The 20,057-nt window shown below is 34.2% G+C and overlaps 1 protein-coding gene across 1 annotated transcript in view; it reads left to right on the top strand.

Moving 5' to 3' along the window:
* The first annotated feature begins 576 nt into the window (after positions 1-576).
* LOC123671350 (serine proteinase stubble) overlaps positions 577-20,057 on the top strand; it is a 53,969-nt gene continuing 34,488 nt past the window's right edge. Inside the window, exons 1-2 of the mRNA XM_045605129.1 lie at positions 577-1,008; positions 6,481-6,552. Of these exons, the coding sequence (XP_045461085.1) occupies positions 927-1,008; positions 6,481-6,552 (154 nt within the window). The 5' untranslated portion in view covers positions 577-926. The remainder of the gene's footprint in view (positions 1,009-6,480; positions 6,553-20,057) is intronic.

Below are 20,057 nucleotides of genomic sequence, written 5' to 3'. Positions count from 1 at the left end.
GACAGTTTAAATGTGTTTGTCTCACAATTAATAACCTCATCCTTCCAAAGGAACAATTGACCTTTTCAGTAATGAAAAAACTTGTTATACATTGTTTTTACCTCTATTCTTGTTTTTTATGTACCACCAGTTGTTGAAAGTTGGAGGTTGAACCTCTATAATAGTGATAGTGACAGATTTTCTATGATAGCAAATCAGCTCCTTTTAACAGTATATACCTGTTGAACAGAAGTTGTGACTGCATATTGATCTACCTACAGAATTAGGTCACTAGATGAGTTTGATGTCAATAGATTAGATACCTTTATGTGGCTTCATATAATTTTGCATAGCGTTACCTGAAAGATTCATACATTAATACGAAGCTATCACTTCAGATGTATATAATTTCCCTGAATTCGCTATGAGTACAAAGTAAATGTGCTGGAAAATGGAAAGAAAATTCGATACCTACTCTAATATGAAGAACTTCACCACTTCTACTGGAAACCGGTTTCGGAGATTCATCTCTCGATTGAGTAGCTAGCGGTCCATAACTTTTTCTTCCTATCTGCATTGGTAGTCCGTCCCTGAAGGTATAATAACAATGTTGAAAGAGAAACGAGATATAATGAAAACGAAAAGTAATATATACATGTACCTTTCGAGATAAACATTGGTCTAAAAATCATGATTAAAATTTCTCCGCGGCAATCCCGACTTTCAGTTTTTACTGTCAGTGAGCTTTCGTAGATTCCTCAAGAACATCCAGAGCATTGAACACTGCGTGTGTGAATTCGAGGTACCGTCCGATTTTTCAGACGATGGGTTCGATCTCTTGATACTGATGGTGCGGATTTGGTATTGTTCTCGATTCAGTTCCTTCGAAGTGTGTGCGGGACAATAAGTGAAACTGTACACCACGGTCTGATTGTTTTGTGAGAAAAATGCGATTACATTTTCCCATCCAATTAGTGCTTCAATTAGTGCTTCTGATTTTGGTGGGATCGACTGACAATGAAATAGAAGGTGAGATTGACACAAAGCTATAATAAAATCATATTCATAAGGAACCAAATGACAAGAGCAGAAATTTTCAACCAAGTATGCTAAAAGTGATATATGAGGAGTTCGAAGAATTTTTCTGTCTGCATATAGTCTTTGGTGAACTACAAAATAAATGAACTTTTAATTCCAACAAAACTTTTGATGAAGTTAAATGTTTCCTGAACTCCATGTGCTCCGTATTCAAAACCAATATATTTACAGATAATACTTGTAGAGTGAATATTGTAGAATATTTATGTTGAAACAATCGATCCATAATGACAAAATTACTGACAGTAATTGGAATTGATTCGGTTCAGTAATTTGAATAGTTCGAATTCAAAATTCAACAAATTAATAATATAATCTCGAGTGATTTTAATACAGGTGACAAATCCTTAGTAAATTTTCAGAAATCCATTGCACCAAGACTTCAAAGAGAATAATTTCAGTAATACTATAGTAATACCTAGTAATGCAAAGTTCTAGAATGAAGCAAGAAAAAAATATACTTCAAAGCCCCTAGAAATCCTTAGAGAGGCATGAGATGAATAAAAGTTTAAATGATGAGGAAACTTCCTGCAGATTTTCTGAGAAACCTTCGAGCTTGGGAATTCGATTCGACCCTTGAATGTTTCAATATACAGGGTGAATCCGGAGGAGACCATCAGATTTTAGAATAAGTTTACACTACTCAAGGCAGTTTCGAAACAATGTTTGGTTTATGGTTGGGGCCTTTATTGCGAGTATACAGGGTGAATTATCCGATTCGACCGATTTTTTTTTAATTCATAACTTTGGTATGGCTTGATCAATATTAATGAAATTTTCAGTGTAGAACATTATGATTGTCTACTTTCAATAATTCTAACACTTTTTCAAAAATACGGGGTGTGAAGTATGATAAGTTCAGATTAAATAGGCAGGTTGAAACAACACCCTGTATATTCCGTTTGGAGAAATTCGCTACCTGCTCAGGATTCTACCATAAGTGAACATTACCGGAGCGTTTTCATTTGTATTTGGCACACGTCCAGTTTTCCTAGAAAAAATGTTTAAAGATGAACAATATCGTTATTTCCTCAATTGACGTATAACCTTTTTCTTTTCGTCTGATGGAATGGAAGACGCTCTCTTGAATCAGCTGAATTCACTTGTGAAACTGTGACAAAAATCCGTTCAGAATTTTTGGAGATTAGCTTATTCATAGACAGGGTGTTAGTGAATATAAGTGAGACAAAATTCAAAGGTTGATTCTGCATGAAAAATAATGACGTGAACATTAACGTATGTGATGAACACAAAAAATGCTCAATGGCATCTCAGTAAATACGGGATAACAACCAAACACACAGGTCTTCTTTTTATTTGAGGACTAGAATTTATTTCCTTACGCCTCTACTATAATTTCTCCAATTTCCTAATGATGTTTATTTGAAAGACTTTTCTCCCTTCTGTATGTAACTTTTTTCTTCCATTTGGTTCTTTGAAAGAGGTATTTCCTCTTGTCTGTCTTACCTTTCTTAATTCGATATTCTCATGCTCTTTTAGCATCTCTATTGTTCTCTTTATTTGTTTGTTAACTATTTCCTTTATTGTTTCAAGTTTCAATTTTCAATTCTACTCTGATTTGTCGGGGCGCCAACTGCTGTTCTGATTACTATATTTAGTGTAGTTATACTAGGTTACTCCTGCATATGCAATTGCCATGCTTTTTTCGCGTTTTCGTTTAGCTGTTTGCTGAAATTCATTCTTGCATCTAGAGTAAGTCTAGAGTTTCCATTCTGTTGTCTGATTTTCTGTTTTGACGTTTCCTGCTTTTTATTTCTACTGTTGTTCCTCCAAAGTAGATTGCAACAGTTTTCGTCGTATTCACTTTGAATCTCCTCTTCTTGAAATATTCCATCAGTTTATCTAAGTATATCTGTAAATGCCTAGTTATCGCTTTCTGTGCTCTACTGTCATTCTCGACTGGCTTCAGAACAATAAGGAAAAACTTAAGCACCCCGCATCTAGGAAAACGAAACATTTGCTAACAGAAATCATGAAGCAACCTGCGATTATTTTTCATGCAGAATCCTCTCTTGAAGTTTGTAGCCCTTGTATACAGACAGTTAAATATCAGAAAATGATTTTCTCTATTTCTGTATCGTAACGAGTTCATCACAGTTCTAAAAAACAGTGCTGTAATGAACTCATTACAGCATCGTTTTCAGATATATTTTTCGTTTTGTGGTTGTCTATGCTGACTTCCAATCCTATCAAATTTTAACAAACGTCAATAATTGTCAATATAATGTAATTTGGGGATATAGAGAAATGATGAGACATAATTCTGGTAGTGTTCAATCGATTTCGTCAGACATAATTCACGAATTTAATGTGTAATTGTAAATTATGTCTAAATTCGAAACATACGATTCATATTCAAATTCCGTAATCTGTCAATTTTCGTAATAGTCCCACCAACTGCCAATATACAATACAAAAGTCACTAGGATATATAATCTGAATTTTTCATTGAATTTCGACAATATTTCGCAAAACTTGACTGAAATAGAGAAAATATCGTCTAATACTCGTTGCAGAAGATAATTCCAACACTCATGCGTTCCAAAACTCGCTCCTTCGTCGCTCGTTTTCGAATTTCGCATTCGTGTTGGAATAGGAGCCCATTCTGCAACTTGTTTTAGAATATACTATTGTGTTATTTTTTTTTCATCTAACTTATCCATATATGGTAACCAATCTCTGCGTGAAGCAATAAGATGTGCCATCAATGGCTATTTTAAAACGTAAATATGAGTATATATCTCATTATTTCAATTCACCCGGTCAAGGGTTTGGTTCATTCTATCGTAAATAAAAAGGATAGAACGCTATTTCAATTTGTCATGTGTGTTATTTACGAATTTTGAGCCGGAAATAGTCTCAAGTCTCACATGATATGGTTCGACTCACTGATCAAGAAAACGTGGTCGAATTCATTTCTAACTGTCCGGCTGTGAAAACGATAACTCCCGAACACAAAAACCTAGGAATATGATAGTTCAAAGTATTGTTCCTATTCCAAAAAATTTCAAAACTATTTATTCGATCGAAATGAAATTTAGCAGTAAGATGTAAAATAATAATTAAAAACCTGCAGAATCCCATGTTAAGGGTGTCACCAGAATCATAGATAAATCAAAAAAGTAATCGAGAAAATATTTAATATTTCAGTGACAACTCCTTCATTTGAGATTTTGCGTACCTAAACCTAAAAAGCCTAAAGCCTTATTCAAAATTTGTTGTGTTGATTTTTTCATCCGAACCATATATAATTCGAACAGAATTTAGAAAGAAATTTGATACTTAAATGAAAAGAAATCTGATAGAGTTAAAATATTTCCAGATTGAATATGACAAGTTCAAGTCTATATAAAATTTGTTGTGATAATCGTGTCACCTAATCTAAAGAAAATTCGAACAGAATGTAAAAAAAAAAAAAAATTATAATATTAAATCCGTAAATACGGTGAGATATATATAAATTCATATCTCGTGCCAATACATATGTCATTTTGAATTTCATTATCTACTTGTTACTCATTACGTTAAATCATTGAGAATAATTGATGCCCTATAGATAATATCATACTTTAGGCTGAATTCTTACTTGGCTTTCCGGTGGGTACTTGGAAATTTCAATATTTGATGAGAGATGGACAATTTCCTGCCAAGAATCTGAATCGATCTGAACCTCTTCGACATATTATACCCAACAATGCAACAAAGATTATTCATAATTAGGGTGTTCTAACTCTTACATAATAACCTGATTCTTCACAAACAATGATGATAGTGGAGTCATGACAATCGGATTGAGGATGTTACAATATTTTAGATTTTAATAGGGAAATGATTATTTCTGCACAATTCTTATGGAAAGAATTCCTTTCAACATTTGACAATGTTAATTGCTAAGTCTGTGGTTGTTTCACGCTAGTAATCCACTTTTGAAACTGTTATGACACTACACATGGGGATTATCCAAACTGAAATAAAATGCTAAATGATGTCTATTTTGCAATTCGGAATTCTCAACATATATTCTAACGTATTACCATTTAGTGAGTTAGGTGCATCAAAACTCCCTACAACATAAATAGCAATTTGTGATAATTATTACAAATTTTCCAATGCCTTTTTTATATTATTATTTGAGCTCTAGTTTTTCGAACCCATCGTTCTATCATTTCTTCACATTGTATGAAATTTGAAGAACCTGAAAAAGTGGGTGCTAACTAAGTAGTTCTCGTGTCTTATTTTGCTATTACAGTTTAGGTTATAAACTGATTTTTTTTGTGTTTCAAATGGTTTATAACGATGTTATATCGAAAACAGAAGAAAAATATATCATTTTTGAAAATGAGGGTGCTAACTTCGCATTTTGGGGGTGATAATCTTTTATTGTAGGTTAGATTAAAAATAAAAATTTTTGTGTAACTAATGGTGGACTTTGAAACTTATTACCTATTGTTTTTTCGAGAAATATTGAAAAATTAAAAAAAATTCAGCACTCCAGTGGAATGCGATGTTTTTTCACCAGTACCCTTGAGGTAAAAACGAAATTTTTTGTCTTACAAATAGTAACTAACGAAGTAATATCAGAACCAAAGAAAAAATGAAAGTGTGTGCTAACTTCGCAGTTCAGGAGTGATATTTTTCCCCTATAGGTTATTTTACATTCGAAAATTGTTGTGTGTCGAACAGTAGCTATAACGATGGACTTTCAAACTGAATTTTTTTTCAAGAAAATTGAAAGAAATCGTCATATTTTTCTACCAGAATCCTTGAGGTACAAACGAAAATTTATTCTGTTTCCATCAAACTAGAAACGATATTTTTTTTTTTAAATTTAATAAGCATTTCATCAAATTCTGAAGACTAAAACCAGAATCATATACTTTCTAATTCAATACCTGAATTTTTTGATGCGAATAACTCAGTTTTAAAAATATTCAACCGATTGAACTGAAATGATGTTGTCAAATATGATGAGAGAATGTTCGTGTGAATTTTGGTACAGGGAAACAACAGAAATTGGATATCCCAGTATACATATATGCGTTAGATTTCACCAAAATTTTGAGTTCGTATGAACATATTGATACTATGGATTATTCGAAAATTCAATTAGTTGAATTTTCGGATATGATTTTTATTCCTTTGTAAAAAATGATTACAAAAAGTTGATTAATGAATTGTTTTGAAAGTATCACCTCATTTTGTTTTTATAGCAAGTTATGTAACACAAAGCTTTGACTTTTGATTCATGTTTAGAAAACAGAATTAGATATACTGAATTAAAAAATTACATGAGAAAAACTGTACCTACTCATGTAGGACCTGCAAAATTAATCCAATTCATTCGTTCGATCACATTGTACTAATTTCAAATATTTTTTACAGATTCAATAGTGAAGCAATCCAAGAAATTGGTTTATCCTCCGCCGAAAATGAGATTTTTCGATGAACTAGGATGTAAGTACGTAGACAGTTTTGTAATAATTTCCTTTTTAATACTTATTGCTAATTATCAGGTACTTCTTAAATTGGGGGCTTCAGTGAAACATTTCGCCACAACTTTTTCATACCACAAAATTTTCCAATTATAAGGCAACATTTCCAGTTTCTGAATCAGCTTTTTTTCAACATTAGGTTGAGAATTCTCTGTAGCAACTAAATTGAAGAACTCATTGAAATTTGAACGAAAGTGATGGATAGATAGATAGATAGATACATAGAATTGATTTATTTAAAAGTATCACAAATGCAAGGAATAATATCAATATCTTGAAGGATTCGTAAGGCTTTCGACAAACATCGAATTGAATATTCCACATCTCAAAGATAATCAAGATATGCAGAAAAAATTTTATATATATATCTTGAAAAAAGTTCACTCTTATCTAAATTAAATTAATTAAAACTATTATCTCTCTTTGATGCATATAATTCATTTTGGAAATTATGTACTGGAATTCAGCAGTGTAAGAATTTTCATATATTATTTCCAATAAGAAACCTCTGGATTTCTTCAAAATACCCGATTTCACAATTTTCCTTTTGGAATATAAACAATCCGATGGATGATATGGAAAGATGTCCATCAGTATAGTCCAAAATATTTCTTGGGGACTATCAAGGATATTCGTATGAGATTTTGTACAAGAATCGATTCCTATATGTACTCCCAGCAGTCCCAGCTCGAGCATTCGATGCATGAACTTTGGAGGCAGGGAATCCAGGAAAACAAATAAACACAAATCGTTCCTCAGAAACTTAACAACAGATCATTATACAGTCATTATGCTTCGGTGCTACCTACTGATTATAATATTTTTTATCATTTCTAATACTGACTTTTCAGCAACTGTTAAGTTCAAGAGGAATACATTGTCCGGCGTTTATTTCTTCCAAAATTCAATTAATGTAACGTCCTCCCGAGATGGGAGAATCAATGCAATATAGCAATCAATTTTTGAATCAAATTCCATGCAATAGCACCTATACTTTCCAAGCAATGCTCTGGACTTGAAACGTAGATGTAGAAATTTCAAACTTTATTTTCCTCTAACTATTTCAACCGTTTAATATTAGGAATAAGGAACCAAATTGAACAATGGGCTTAAAAGAATATTCATAAAAATATAAAATGGATTCGGTCCTTACTTGGCGGAAATTCATTATAAAAAAATAAAACAAAATAATATCCACCGGATTGTGTTCTTGAATGGTTGTAGAATTGTGTAAATTGTGTTCCTATGATCTGAGGGCAAATTCACAAAATTTTATGAAATTTTTCAATCTGAAATTAATACCTACGGGTTGTGAAACTCATTCAAAAAACATAATGATAGTTTACAAATCTCATCAACATCGATATTTCTTATACCTACATATTTTATATTTGCTTAAGAGAATTCTTTCGCTGTTGTTATCAATCTTTACGAATTATTCTTCATACGTAATAATTCAATCAATTCCTGGATCGTTTATTGAAGATACTTCAATATTATTATATTTTATATGTTAGAAACGATGCTATGCATACTCAACCAATGAATCACGTGGAAAATTTACACACGAAACTGTTGTTAATTCGTCGTCATCGTGCTAATGCACTAATTTCATTCTCTTAGCACTCATTGAAGTGAAAGTTCTTTGTTTAGTCTTTCACTTTTCCACTGCACCAGTTAAGGCAAAACCAAAAGCGGAACCATGATGGGAACAATTGATTGAATACGATACGAACTGGATTGTTTCGTGTTTCGAAGGAATATTCACTGTTATAGTATCATGCTAAATATAGTAATGCTAAATCGAGATTTGCGCAATGGACATTAGACTCTCCAATCCTAAGAATGTCTGAAATAATAAAATAATAATAATGGATACCATGTTCCATAGAACCATTTATAAATATTTATCGCTGAGATGCCATTTTTTTAACAGGAGAGAAGCGACACCAACCGTTCACAGTGCAAGTTACCATCTATCCATCCCACCCGAACCAGATCTCCAAGAATTGGAGAGGGGAAACAGTCGAAGTGTCCCAAGGTTGTGTGCTGTCTCCTCTTCCATACCTATCACACACTGTCCCCAAATCTAACCGAACTCCTCTATCCTTATACGCAAATGGCACTGATACCATGGTTAGGTTAATAGCTTACCGATTAGCAACCCAGTATCTTCTAGATGACGTCACTCGTTTTGAATAATGGTTCATCAAATGGCTAATCAGAGTCAATCCAGAAAAGAGCGCTGTTCTTCTCTTGTCAAAGAAATTAGTCAAATCGTTCGCCAACGTCCAAATGTATGGACATATAACGAGCATCTGGACTATGTACTCTGGAAGGGTAAAATAGTGCTTGCCAAATTGTCTTCGCTGCTCTGTCGTCGCAGCAACATGCTCGGCCAGAACAAGTGGATTCCGTATGGAACCATTGTATGTCCCACTATAACTTGGCTTCCACGAGAATGGCTGTCGCATCCTTTGCAACGAAGTTCAACATGTTGGAGATCGTTCAGAACAAATTCTTCAGGACCGCCTTCAACATGCTCTGGTTTGTTCGCAAACCCCAGCTCCATCGTGAGGTGAACCTACCACAGTTGAAGAAATTCCTTCTTGAAATCGGTATGAAAACTCTTCGAAAAGCGAAAACACACCCAAAACGATTAGTTGGAGAATCTTCCAACAAAGACGTATCTTCCTCTATAAACAAGCCTACTTTAAATAGAATCTTTGGATGGCTTAATTGTCTACTGTACTTCTCAAGCACCTTCCAAAACACCTGTTCAGCCATCCTTCCCAAAACCCACGAAAGGTGCAGGCAATCTCAATTCCTGCCATTTAGCCCCTTCCAAATCGGGATCGAGGAATCTAAGACTTCTATTTTTCAAACAGCGGGTTAGGTGAGACTGATGAGATTACCACTCTGTTCAACCCTTCTCAAGGTAGATCGTCTATAACGATTCGTCCTATTTCTAGAAGAAAACTGGAAATAGATCCCATGGACCGACAGTCGTGGCATCCCAAAAAATTTTGGTTATGTTGTAAGGAAGGAAAGAATGAAAAAGCTGGTTATTTAGGGCAAAATCAATGGAAAAATGAGCAGAGGACGATCTCGAATCATTTACTAAACCAAACTATAGCAAAAATGCAAATGGAGGTATTGATGAGGACACATGGAGAGAGAAGTCCTCTCAGCACACTTGATGTGACGTTCAAAGGAACAATCACCAAAGATTTTACTGAGGATCTTTACCTTATACCTATACAGAACCCCTAGTGACATTTTGTGTACTAAAGAATTAAACCTCGGATTCTACCATAAAAAGTTGAAATCACCTTGTTTTTTCAATAATAATTCAACTCGATTTTCGAAAATTGTGATGAAATTATTGCTGGATGTGAAACGTCCTAGAAACTGTGTTATTCCCTATTATCCTTATCATCATGCTCTTTCAGCGTCTCTATTGTCTTCTTCCTTTGTTTGTTAACTATTTCCTCAATAGTTTCAATTTTCAATTTGTTGGTTTTTTATATACCATGGAGCGCCAACCGCTGTTCTGATTACTGTATTAAGCGAACTTTGCAACTCATCTTCATTGTTGTCTTTCATATTATATACCAGGTTACATCTGCATACGTAATGTTAATACGTAATGCTTGATATTAGCATTATTTTGTTATTTTCAGCTTGTTTTCTAAGGAAAGTTCACTTATAGGGTTAAGCAGCGGGTACAATCTCCCGTGCAATTGCCTTACCTTTTTTCTGTTTTCTTTTATCTGTTTGTTAAGGTTAATGCCTTCATCTAGTATATTTAGCTTCCTTTTTCCATTCTGTCGTCTGGTTCTATCTTGACGTTTCCTGCTTTCTCTTCCTTTAATGTTGTTCCTCCGTAGAAGATTGCAACTGTTTTCGATGTATTCACTTCGAATCTTTATTTGTTCAAGTATTCCATCAGTTTATCTAGGTCTATCTGTAGTGAAAAATATCAAAAAATAAATCAATAAGTACCTATTTCGAAACTTAATCTAACACGGAATACTGAAGCCAGCCCTGAGACCTCGTCGATTGCTTACTCACTTATCAAAGAATCTAAGAGAACAAATTCTACTATGCAAAATGTCAACATTGTGTTGAATTCTGTTTTTGAAGACATCGTTAATTATCCTAAAAACTGACAGCACACGACGAATCCTTAGAAAATGAAGGAGAACTCTTCTTTCTGTCTGCTGGCATCATTGTGTCGGAAATAAAAGAAATAGTTGGAAACAATTTCATTGTAGGTGCAATGTTATAATGGAGAAACAGGATCGTACTTTCAAATCGAATAAGATTTTGCGTAGATTCTTCATATGTCATAAGAAGTGAGATGCTTTTGAGCGTTCGTTCATTCAAATACTAACTGCACCTCTTATGTCGTCATAACTGTATATAGGTAAATATGTGGTCTCCATTCATTTGATTCGTCCATGACGACCGCACAAAAGTTTCTCATTTCACGTCACTGATTTCCTGTTTTTTTTCGATAGTTTGCTTGAATTTTCTATAATCAATACTTGATTAATACTGAATTTTGCATTAAGATGGAAATTGTCATTTGAATACAAACAACATTAATTTAGATCGGTATCAGATAAAAGTATTTGATTTGCCATATATACAAGGTACGGCATTTAACTTGAGATAGTGAATTATCTCACAAACTTCTTTGATCTTGACTTTGTTTTCAAGGTTATTTCCAAGATCAAATTGAGTTTTTTTTTAATAGAAAGGTATATCTTTTAGTGCTGATTTCTCATAAGAAAGTAGTTACATTTGTTGGAAACTTTTTTTCATCGGATTACAAAATATTGAACTAAATTTCATTGAACAGTTAAAATTTAAAATAAGTTTAATAATGATTGTTTTTTTTAATTTCATATCATTTCAGTTGGGTAATATTCGGAATATTGACCTTGAACTTCGATACATTCATCAATTTTTTCATTAAATAATTCATTACACCCCTTCAATGTTTCTGCATCGATATTCCTGCAACCGTTTCAACAAAATTCAGTTCAATAGTTGAAATCGGATGAAAAAAATTTTCAAACGAAAGTCACTCCTTTTTTTATGAAGGTTAGGAATCTGCACTTGCAAATATAACTACCTTGAAATTTTAAATAATCAAAAACCTTCAAGCCAAGGTCAAGGTTAAAACAAAATATGTTCATTTTGATTCCCCCTTGATACTAACAAATTTCAGATGAAATATTTTGTTCTAACTTTCATAGTTATTGAGATTTTCTAAATCTTTCTGTTTGAAATTTATTGTTTACATAATATATATACTATATATGGCGAACGTGTTTAATTTTTATAAATTATAGAAGAACTACATCTCATCCTGATAGTCAATACAAGAAGCGTTTTTCAAGAAGAGGTCATTTTTTTGGAAGACACATTTCGCAAAACTAGAAGACTTTTGGGTTGTCCTGAAGTAACTTCTTCACCAGCAATAATGAAACTGATGGAAAAATTTGGGCTTTTGTTAGAGATGTGAAAAGTCGAAAACGTATGGGCCACTCAAGTAAAGGGTGTTTTTTTTAGAGCTATAGAACATTAAATTGCAATCAAACAACGATGGATTATTCGATTGACATGAATTTTATTTATCCCCAAGATAATCTTGTGGCATTATTTTTTAAATATGATTTCTGGCATATGACTGCCACGGCTGGCTCGGATGTAGTCCAATCTGGACGTCCAATTTTCGATGACTTTTTCCAACATTTGTGGCCGTATATCGGCAATAACACGGAGAATGTTGTCTTCCAAATGGCCAAGGGTTTGTGGCTTATCCGCATAGACCAATGACTTTACATAGCCCCACAGAAAGTAGTCTAGCGGTGTTGAATCACAAGATCTTGGAGGTCAATTCACAGGTCCAAAACATGAAATTAGGTGGTCACCAAACGTGTCTTTCAATAAATCGATTGTGGCACAAGCTGTGTGACATGTTGTGCCGTCTTGTTGAAACCACAGCTCCTGGACATCATGGTTGTTCAATTCAGGAATCAAAAAGTTAGTAATCATGGCTCTATACCGACCACCATTGACTGTAACGTTCTGGCCATCATCGTTTTTGAAGAAGTACGGACGAATTATTTCACCAGCACATAAAGCGCACCAAACAGTCAGTTTTTCTGGATGTAAGGGGGTTTCGACATATACTTGAGGATTAGCTTCACTCCAAATGCGGCAGTTTTGTTTGTTGACGTAGCCATTCAACCAGAAGTGCGCTTCATCGCTAAACAAAATAAAATGAACGTAGTGCGCGATACGTATTCCGCACAGAACCATTATTTTCGAAATGAAATTGCACTATTTGCAGGCGTTGTTCAGGCGTGAGTCTATTCATGATGAATTGCCAAACCAAACTGAGAATAAATCACTTGTCAGATGTTGAATCAGTTTCCATATTGAAGAGTAATGGCAACTTAAAGTTATATACCTCGAGAAAAAACACCCGTTATAACTGTGAATATTGCTGCTGTAGCCCTGTCGACGGAATTCTAGGTTTGTTGATTATTATTGATCGATCTTGGGAATTGGGCATTCCAAAAACGACATAAAACCGTATTTTGCATTTTGCCACACAAGCAACGAGATAATCGGGATTTTGCAAGAAAAGTTTCGTGGCCATGTTATTTTTTGAAGAGGTGATCCAAATTGGCCATCGAGATCAAATTATGACTTTAGATTTTTTTCGTTGGCGTCACATATAAGATTATGCCCATAAACTATTCTAGAATCTGAAGATGGAATTCGTGAAGTTATCAAAGACATGCAGCCCCAAATATACTAATTGGTCATGAAAATTTTAATGAAAAGGATTTGGTGCTGCAACCATAGCCGTAGCGGCCATTTTATTGATATAATTTTTCTTCATTGATTTCAAACTTTTTTTACAATGCAATGAGCATCCATCTTCTCAAAATATATTCGCTGTTTTTAATATTCAAAAGAAACCTTTTATTATTGAAAAACACTTTACATGACCTTACACTGGGAGAAGTGTTTATTTGATATAAACCAAAAACATAGGTAATAAATCATTTATTGGATATATGGACAAACAAATATTAGTTTCATGGAAATAAATAATTTATTTGAAATCCCACCAATAATCATCATTTATTATTACACTTCATTTATTTACGCATAACTTATATTAATAATGCTGAAGAAATATCCATTTGAATGAAACAAATATAGTTGACTTTGATATATCATTGAGTAATAATTCATAAACCTTATTTATATAACATAAAATAATATTTCAATTCAGTAATGGTTAACGTATTTCTTAGAGATTTATTTTGGTTGTTTCTATTATCCGATTGTTAGGGTCTGAGAAGAACCGTTTGCCAAAATAGGTAATTTTTTTGGAGTTCATATCGAGGGTATCCGGGTTTGAACCCTAGTCATCTTGATCGCATCTGTTCCCTCTTACAACTGTTCTGCCAACATCACTAATAACAGAGCAGGTACAAACGATCTGAACCCAAAATTCAGTGCTAAGCGGCGTTCAATAAGCCCATAGTAACACAGATTTTATGTTTAAAAAGGAAATTCGAATCAAAGGAAAAGTTCAAGGACAGATCCTTAAAGAGGATGCGCTTCTCTTTGAGGGATGAGTCTTTAAACTTTTTCACAGAGTGGATAGCTAGAATTATGTTAGTTTGTTAATAATTAATAAATTCTATATTCTGAGTAAATAAATTATTGAATTCTTGTAAGAGTTTATTCATAAATAGCAAATGTTCGTTAACTACCAGTTGAAAATTTGTTGATAATGAATTTATGTTATTTGTGGAGATAACGTAAGTTCATATGAATTATTTATAACCGAAATATATTGAATATTATCAAATACCTTGTAAACAAATATTTTATTCTCTATTAATGAACTTTTTTGAATGCATAATTTAACTATTAATGAATATATTAAATATAAATCTGCTGTAATAGTTGTGAATAAATAACCTCCAAATATTATTATTATTTATTAATAAAAAAATTAAATTAAAAAAATTAATTGAAAAAAAAAATTTAAAATTAATTAAAATTATTAATAAAAAAATATGGAATTCTCTCAGTGTACCGTTACAGATTTTGAATAAAATAACAAAGTAGCGAAATATGCAACAATAAAATGAATTCTGTAAATGTACTAACATCATGTTCTAGTTCATTGGTTATACGACATCCAATTAGCTGTAATGCAAATTTATACTTTGCACCTATTTTCAATATCAATTAGAGTTCATTCTTGCAGAAATTTATTTTCTCCGATTCTCTATTACGGAATCACAATGGAGAACGTTATAATTGATGACCGTGACGCGAAAGTAAATATAACAGATATGTATGTCCATCATCTGGACGAGCAATGAATGACAATCGTCATCAGTAGAAAGTTGGATCTTTGGAAACTGGTTCTAATAATTGATTTTAGTTCGCGGTCATGTTCAATTATAATTTCTCGAAACGAGGTAAAATTCATGCATCAAAATATGACATTGGACAAAATTAACGAGACTGATTTCTTCAAATTTCCAAATGTGAATAAATCAATTTATAAATAAGTATCTATAGGGATTTCCACTGAGAGGTTCGATTCTGATATTAACATACGAGTATATTCTGACAAAAATCAATCAATGTTTGTTTCATTGTAAAGCCATTGGTATGCCATTAACGATGGAAATCGATAGCTGGCAATAGTCCACCACGGCTACGGTTGCAGCAGCATATTCTTTCCACGATATTTTCCATGACCAATTCGCACATTTGCAGCTGTATAAAGATGTTAAATCACAAGATCTCGGTGGCCAATTGTGATCACCTCTTTGAGAAACAACACGATCAGGAAACTTTCCTCGCAAAGTTGCGTTTGTTTCGTTGCTTGTGTGACATTTAGCATTTTCTTTTTGAAAATAAACGTCATCCACACTAATATCTGCGAATTCCAACCATGAAAAATTATTCATTATAGATCGGTAGCGCAATCCATTCACCGTAACACTTGCACCAAACATTGCCACGTTGAAGATAGATAGGCTTTTGAACAATAATTCTTCGAATTTCAGAGCCCCAAATGAGACAATTCTGTTTATTAACTTAGCCTTTTAGGTCAGATTGGGCCTCATCACAAGAGATGATTTTTCGATGAAAATTTGTATCGTTTTGATGAATTTCAAGTACCCAATCAGCGATAAGACATTGCTGGGGATCGACCAGCTTGAGTGCTTGTGCTAAATGAACTTTGAAAGTCTTAATGGGGCCCACAGACGACCAACTTAGTCGCCAACCAAGTTGACAACTTCTCAAGTTGGCAACTAAGTTGATCGTGTGTGGCTAGTTGGTGGTTCACAATTTTAGTTGTCAACTTGGTTGGCGACTAAGTTGCTCGTCTGTGGGCCCCATTAAGACTTTCAAAGTTCATTTAGCACAAGCACTCAAGCTGGTCGATCCCCAGCAATGTCTTATCGCTGATTGGGTACTTGAAATTCATCAAAACGATACAAATTTTCATCGAAAAATCATCTGTTGTGATGAGGCCCAATCTGACCTAAAAGGCTAAGTTGCTCGTGTGTGGACTAGTTGGTGGTTGATACTACAAGTTGCCAACTAGATTGCTAACTTAGTTGTCAACTTGGTTGGCTACCAAGTTGCTCGTGTGTGGACTAGTTGGTGCTTGATACTACAAGTTGCCAACTAGATTGCTAACTTAGTTGTCAACTTGGTTGGCGACTAAGTTGCTCGTCTCTGGGCCCCATTAGTCTTGTAATGTCATTTGTTGAATGCCTAATTCCCAAGATCTCAAGGAATTCGTCAACAATACGGGCTACAGCAGCAATATTCTCAGTTGTTCTTAAGTGACGTAAGATTATTCACATCACTAACTTGTGTCAAAAGCTCAAATTTTGCCGTTTGATTTTTGATTATTGCAGGCCAAGAAGGTGCTTTACGATGACCCAAAAGTTCTTAGTTTAGCGAAGTAGAGCTGCAAAATTTTACCTTGTTTGTAGTGAATTTTATCATAGCGATTCCATTTTTAGTAATGGCGTAGTTTTCACTTGTCAACTTGTCAAATGTCTAAAGATGACAGCTTCAAAAGTGACTTCTACCCACATAGCAGCATATTCAAAATGAAACCTCTTCTTGGAAAACTCTATAGTTATGTTTGTACGAAGAAGTCACGTAAGTTGTCAAGCACTATGGTTATAGTGCATCGCAATAAAGAGTGTGTTCACATTTCAGAGCGAATTGTTCTCCGCGATTCGCAATATGCTAAAAAAAAAACAATTTTTTTCGTAGAGATAAAGACATTTATTAATTTCAATGAAATTTTCACACCTGGAAGTACATAAAAACCGCTATGATAAATAGAGTGTTCAATTAAGTGATTATACTAACTGAAAAAGAAACTGCAACTGCAAATTTTATTTTTTTTTTAACATAGATAGTATAGCAAGGAGTAAATGATTGAGTTTGGAGAAATAAATCGTGAAGGTTTTTTCATGTAAACAATTTATGTTACTCAAATATTGTAATCGTTTTTTGCAATTCTTTTAAATTTTACAACGAACCAGCTATTCAAGGGGATCCGAAGTCAATGTTTAGTTGTTTTTAAAATGCATAGAGCACGTGTACTCGGAATTAATCGCCAGCTAAGTGAATTTGAAAGAGGTCGAACCTACGGGAGGCAGGGTTGTCATTCTGAGAAATCGCTAAATGTACGAACAGAAATCCTACTACTGTTATGAGATGTTGTCGAGCGTGGTTTGATAATGGCCAAAATCGAAAATGAGTAGGCACCGGACGTCGAAGGGGCCCAAATGAAGTTCAAGATCGATGTCCAAGACTTATGGCCATTAGAGACCGATTTGCGACAACTCGATCTTTGGCTGATAAGTGGTTAGGAGAACAAGGCCATCCTGTAAGAACAGTTTACCGAGAGATAAAGTCTTTTGCACTGTTTCATTATCGCCCCATCTTGTGTTACCTCTGACGGTTGAACATCGCTGGCAACGATTGCAGTGTTGCAGAGAACGTCAACAATGGACTGGGGATTGGCATCAGGTCGTCTTTACTGGTGAATCCCGATTCTGCTGATGATGGCTGAAGAATGGTTAGACCACGTTGAAGTAGAAAAACGTGAACCTCACTTTGATGTTGAGCGTCTATACACCGAACAGTAGGCGTTATGTTATGGGATTCTATTGCACATGCAAATAGATCACCTTTAGTCTTTATTCAAGGTAACATTTCAGCGCTGCGTTACTTTCAAGAAATAGTGGAGCCATAAGTTCTGCTTTACATTAACCAGCTCGAGAATCCAATATTTCAGCAAGATAATGCCCGACCTCATGTTGCCAGAGTTAGTTTTCAACTTTTTCGAAGTGACCCATGTGAATATTTTGCTATGGCCGCCCAAATCCCCCGATCTTGCACCCATAGAGTATGTTTTGAACATAATGGGTATTGGGTAGAAGGCTTAAAAATTTACCCCAACCCTCACGGACTTAGGCGGCTCTGAGACATGAAGTTCAGGTAGCTTGGGATAGTATACCTCAAGAAGAAATAGACCATCTTATTTCATCGATCCCGAGACGTGTTGGGGAGTGTATAGATAATCGCGGTCGACAAACACAATATTAACAAATTTATTGAAAAAAAAATTTTCAGCCCTTCGTTTTTTTCTACAAATTTCAATCATTTACTCCTTGCTATACTATCAATTTTTACAAAAAAAAATACTTTGAACAGCTCCTTCTGGGTGTTGCAGTCTTTTTGTCAGTTAGTATATATTAATAAGAAATGGGTCTACTTCAAGGGAGATCCAATAAATTTGGTAAATGTTATATAAATTTTTATATTATGCTCCATTGACCTTTTTTTGACATAGGTGGGACGTATATCATCTCTGCATAATGGGTTTAGGGATACGTTTTTAGAATCTCAATTCTTCTTTTGCTCAATATCCTGAGCTCTGTCGCATTAATTCATCTAGTATTCTGACCTAATTTTTCTTTTTGGAGATGTGTTATTCCCAATCCCATAAGCGTATCGCCAAGCTGAAATCATAAAAAATTTTCATAATAATTCATACCTATATTGAAATATTTGAGTTACTTTTCAGAAACAATTACGTACAATTTGATCCTGTTTTCGAATATGATTTTGAATACGATTACATTTAAGGGATTATTTGTTTTCTACTGAATCTATTCGTTTCAATTTCCAATGCAAATCAAGATAATGTTCTTGACTTTCAACAAAATAGTAATTTTTCGGCAACCGTCCGGGAAGTGCTCACTTCCCGGACGTTTTTTCTCTGAGAAAGTAGCATTTCCCGGCCTAGTCCGGAAAGTACGTACTTCCCGGACTAGGCCGGAAAAGAATCATAGAATTCATAGCAACCGAAATAACGGGTGACAGTTCATATGAAATTAGTTGTCAAAAATTTGCATGTTTTTTTATCGCAGTCGCAATAAAATATGGAAAGCAGCAGCGATAGTGTTATTTTACATGGTTGCCGAAAAAATATTGTACGCAACACGCCCAAAAATGGTTTTTTTGGACTCACAGACTTCCAGGACTCGCTTACGCTCGTCCTGGAATTTTGTCTATTCGTCCAAAAAAACCCTATTTTCCGGACTTGTTACGTAAATTACTATTACGTAACAAGTCCGGAAAATAGGGTTTTTTTGGACGAATAGACAAAATTCCAGGACGAGCACAAGCGAGTCCTGGAAGTCTGTGAGTCCAAAAAAACCATTTTCGGGCGTGTTGCGTACAATATTTTTTCGGCAACCATGTAGAATAACACTATCGCTGCTGCTTTCCATATTTTATTGCGATTGCGATAAAAAAACATGCAAATTTTTGACAACTAATTTCATATGAACTGTCAGCCGTTATCTCGGTTACTATGGATTCTATGATTCTTTTCCGGCCTAGTCCGGGAAGTACGTACTTTCCAGACTAGGCCGGGAAATGCTACTTTCTCAGAGAAAAAGCGTCCGGGAAGTGCTCACTTCCCGGACGCTTTTGCCGAAAAATGATATTTTAATAATTAATTTTTGTTCGGCAGGGAATACAATAACGACTATTGCTTTTGGAAATCAAGTTTCATCATTTGCAAATTTTCAATAATATCTAATTCAAAATATTGTGGAGCAATTCAATTCACTCACATAAAAATGGTAATCTGAGGCAATAAATCCGAGTCGTCGTTTTATGTTTCGGAAAATATAGACACTGAAAGCTGAATAAACTTGACACGACTTTTTTGATGCCTGACATTATCCTCCGAGAATTTACGGAAACTGATATTGATTAAATCGGATGGGTACAAAATTTCGTATGCATTAACAAGCAGAACATGCCAAATCTCTTGGGTGTCTCCTCCCCATGATAGGT

The sequence above is a fragment of the Harmonia axyridis genome, chromosome 1, assembly GCF_914767665.1.
Source record: "Harmonia axyridis chromosome 1, icHarAxyr1.1, whole genome shotgun sequence".
NCBI classification, from domain to species: Eukaryota; Metazoa; Arthropoda; class Insecta; order Coleoptera; family Coccinellidae; genus Harmonia; species Harmonia axyridis.
The sequence above is the reverse complement of the archived record's forward strand: the minus strand, read 5'-3'. Positions and strand labels throughout refer to the sequence as shown.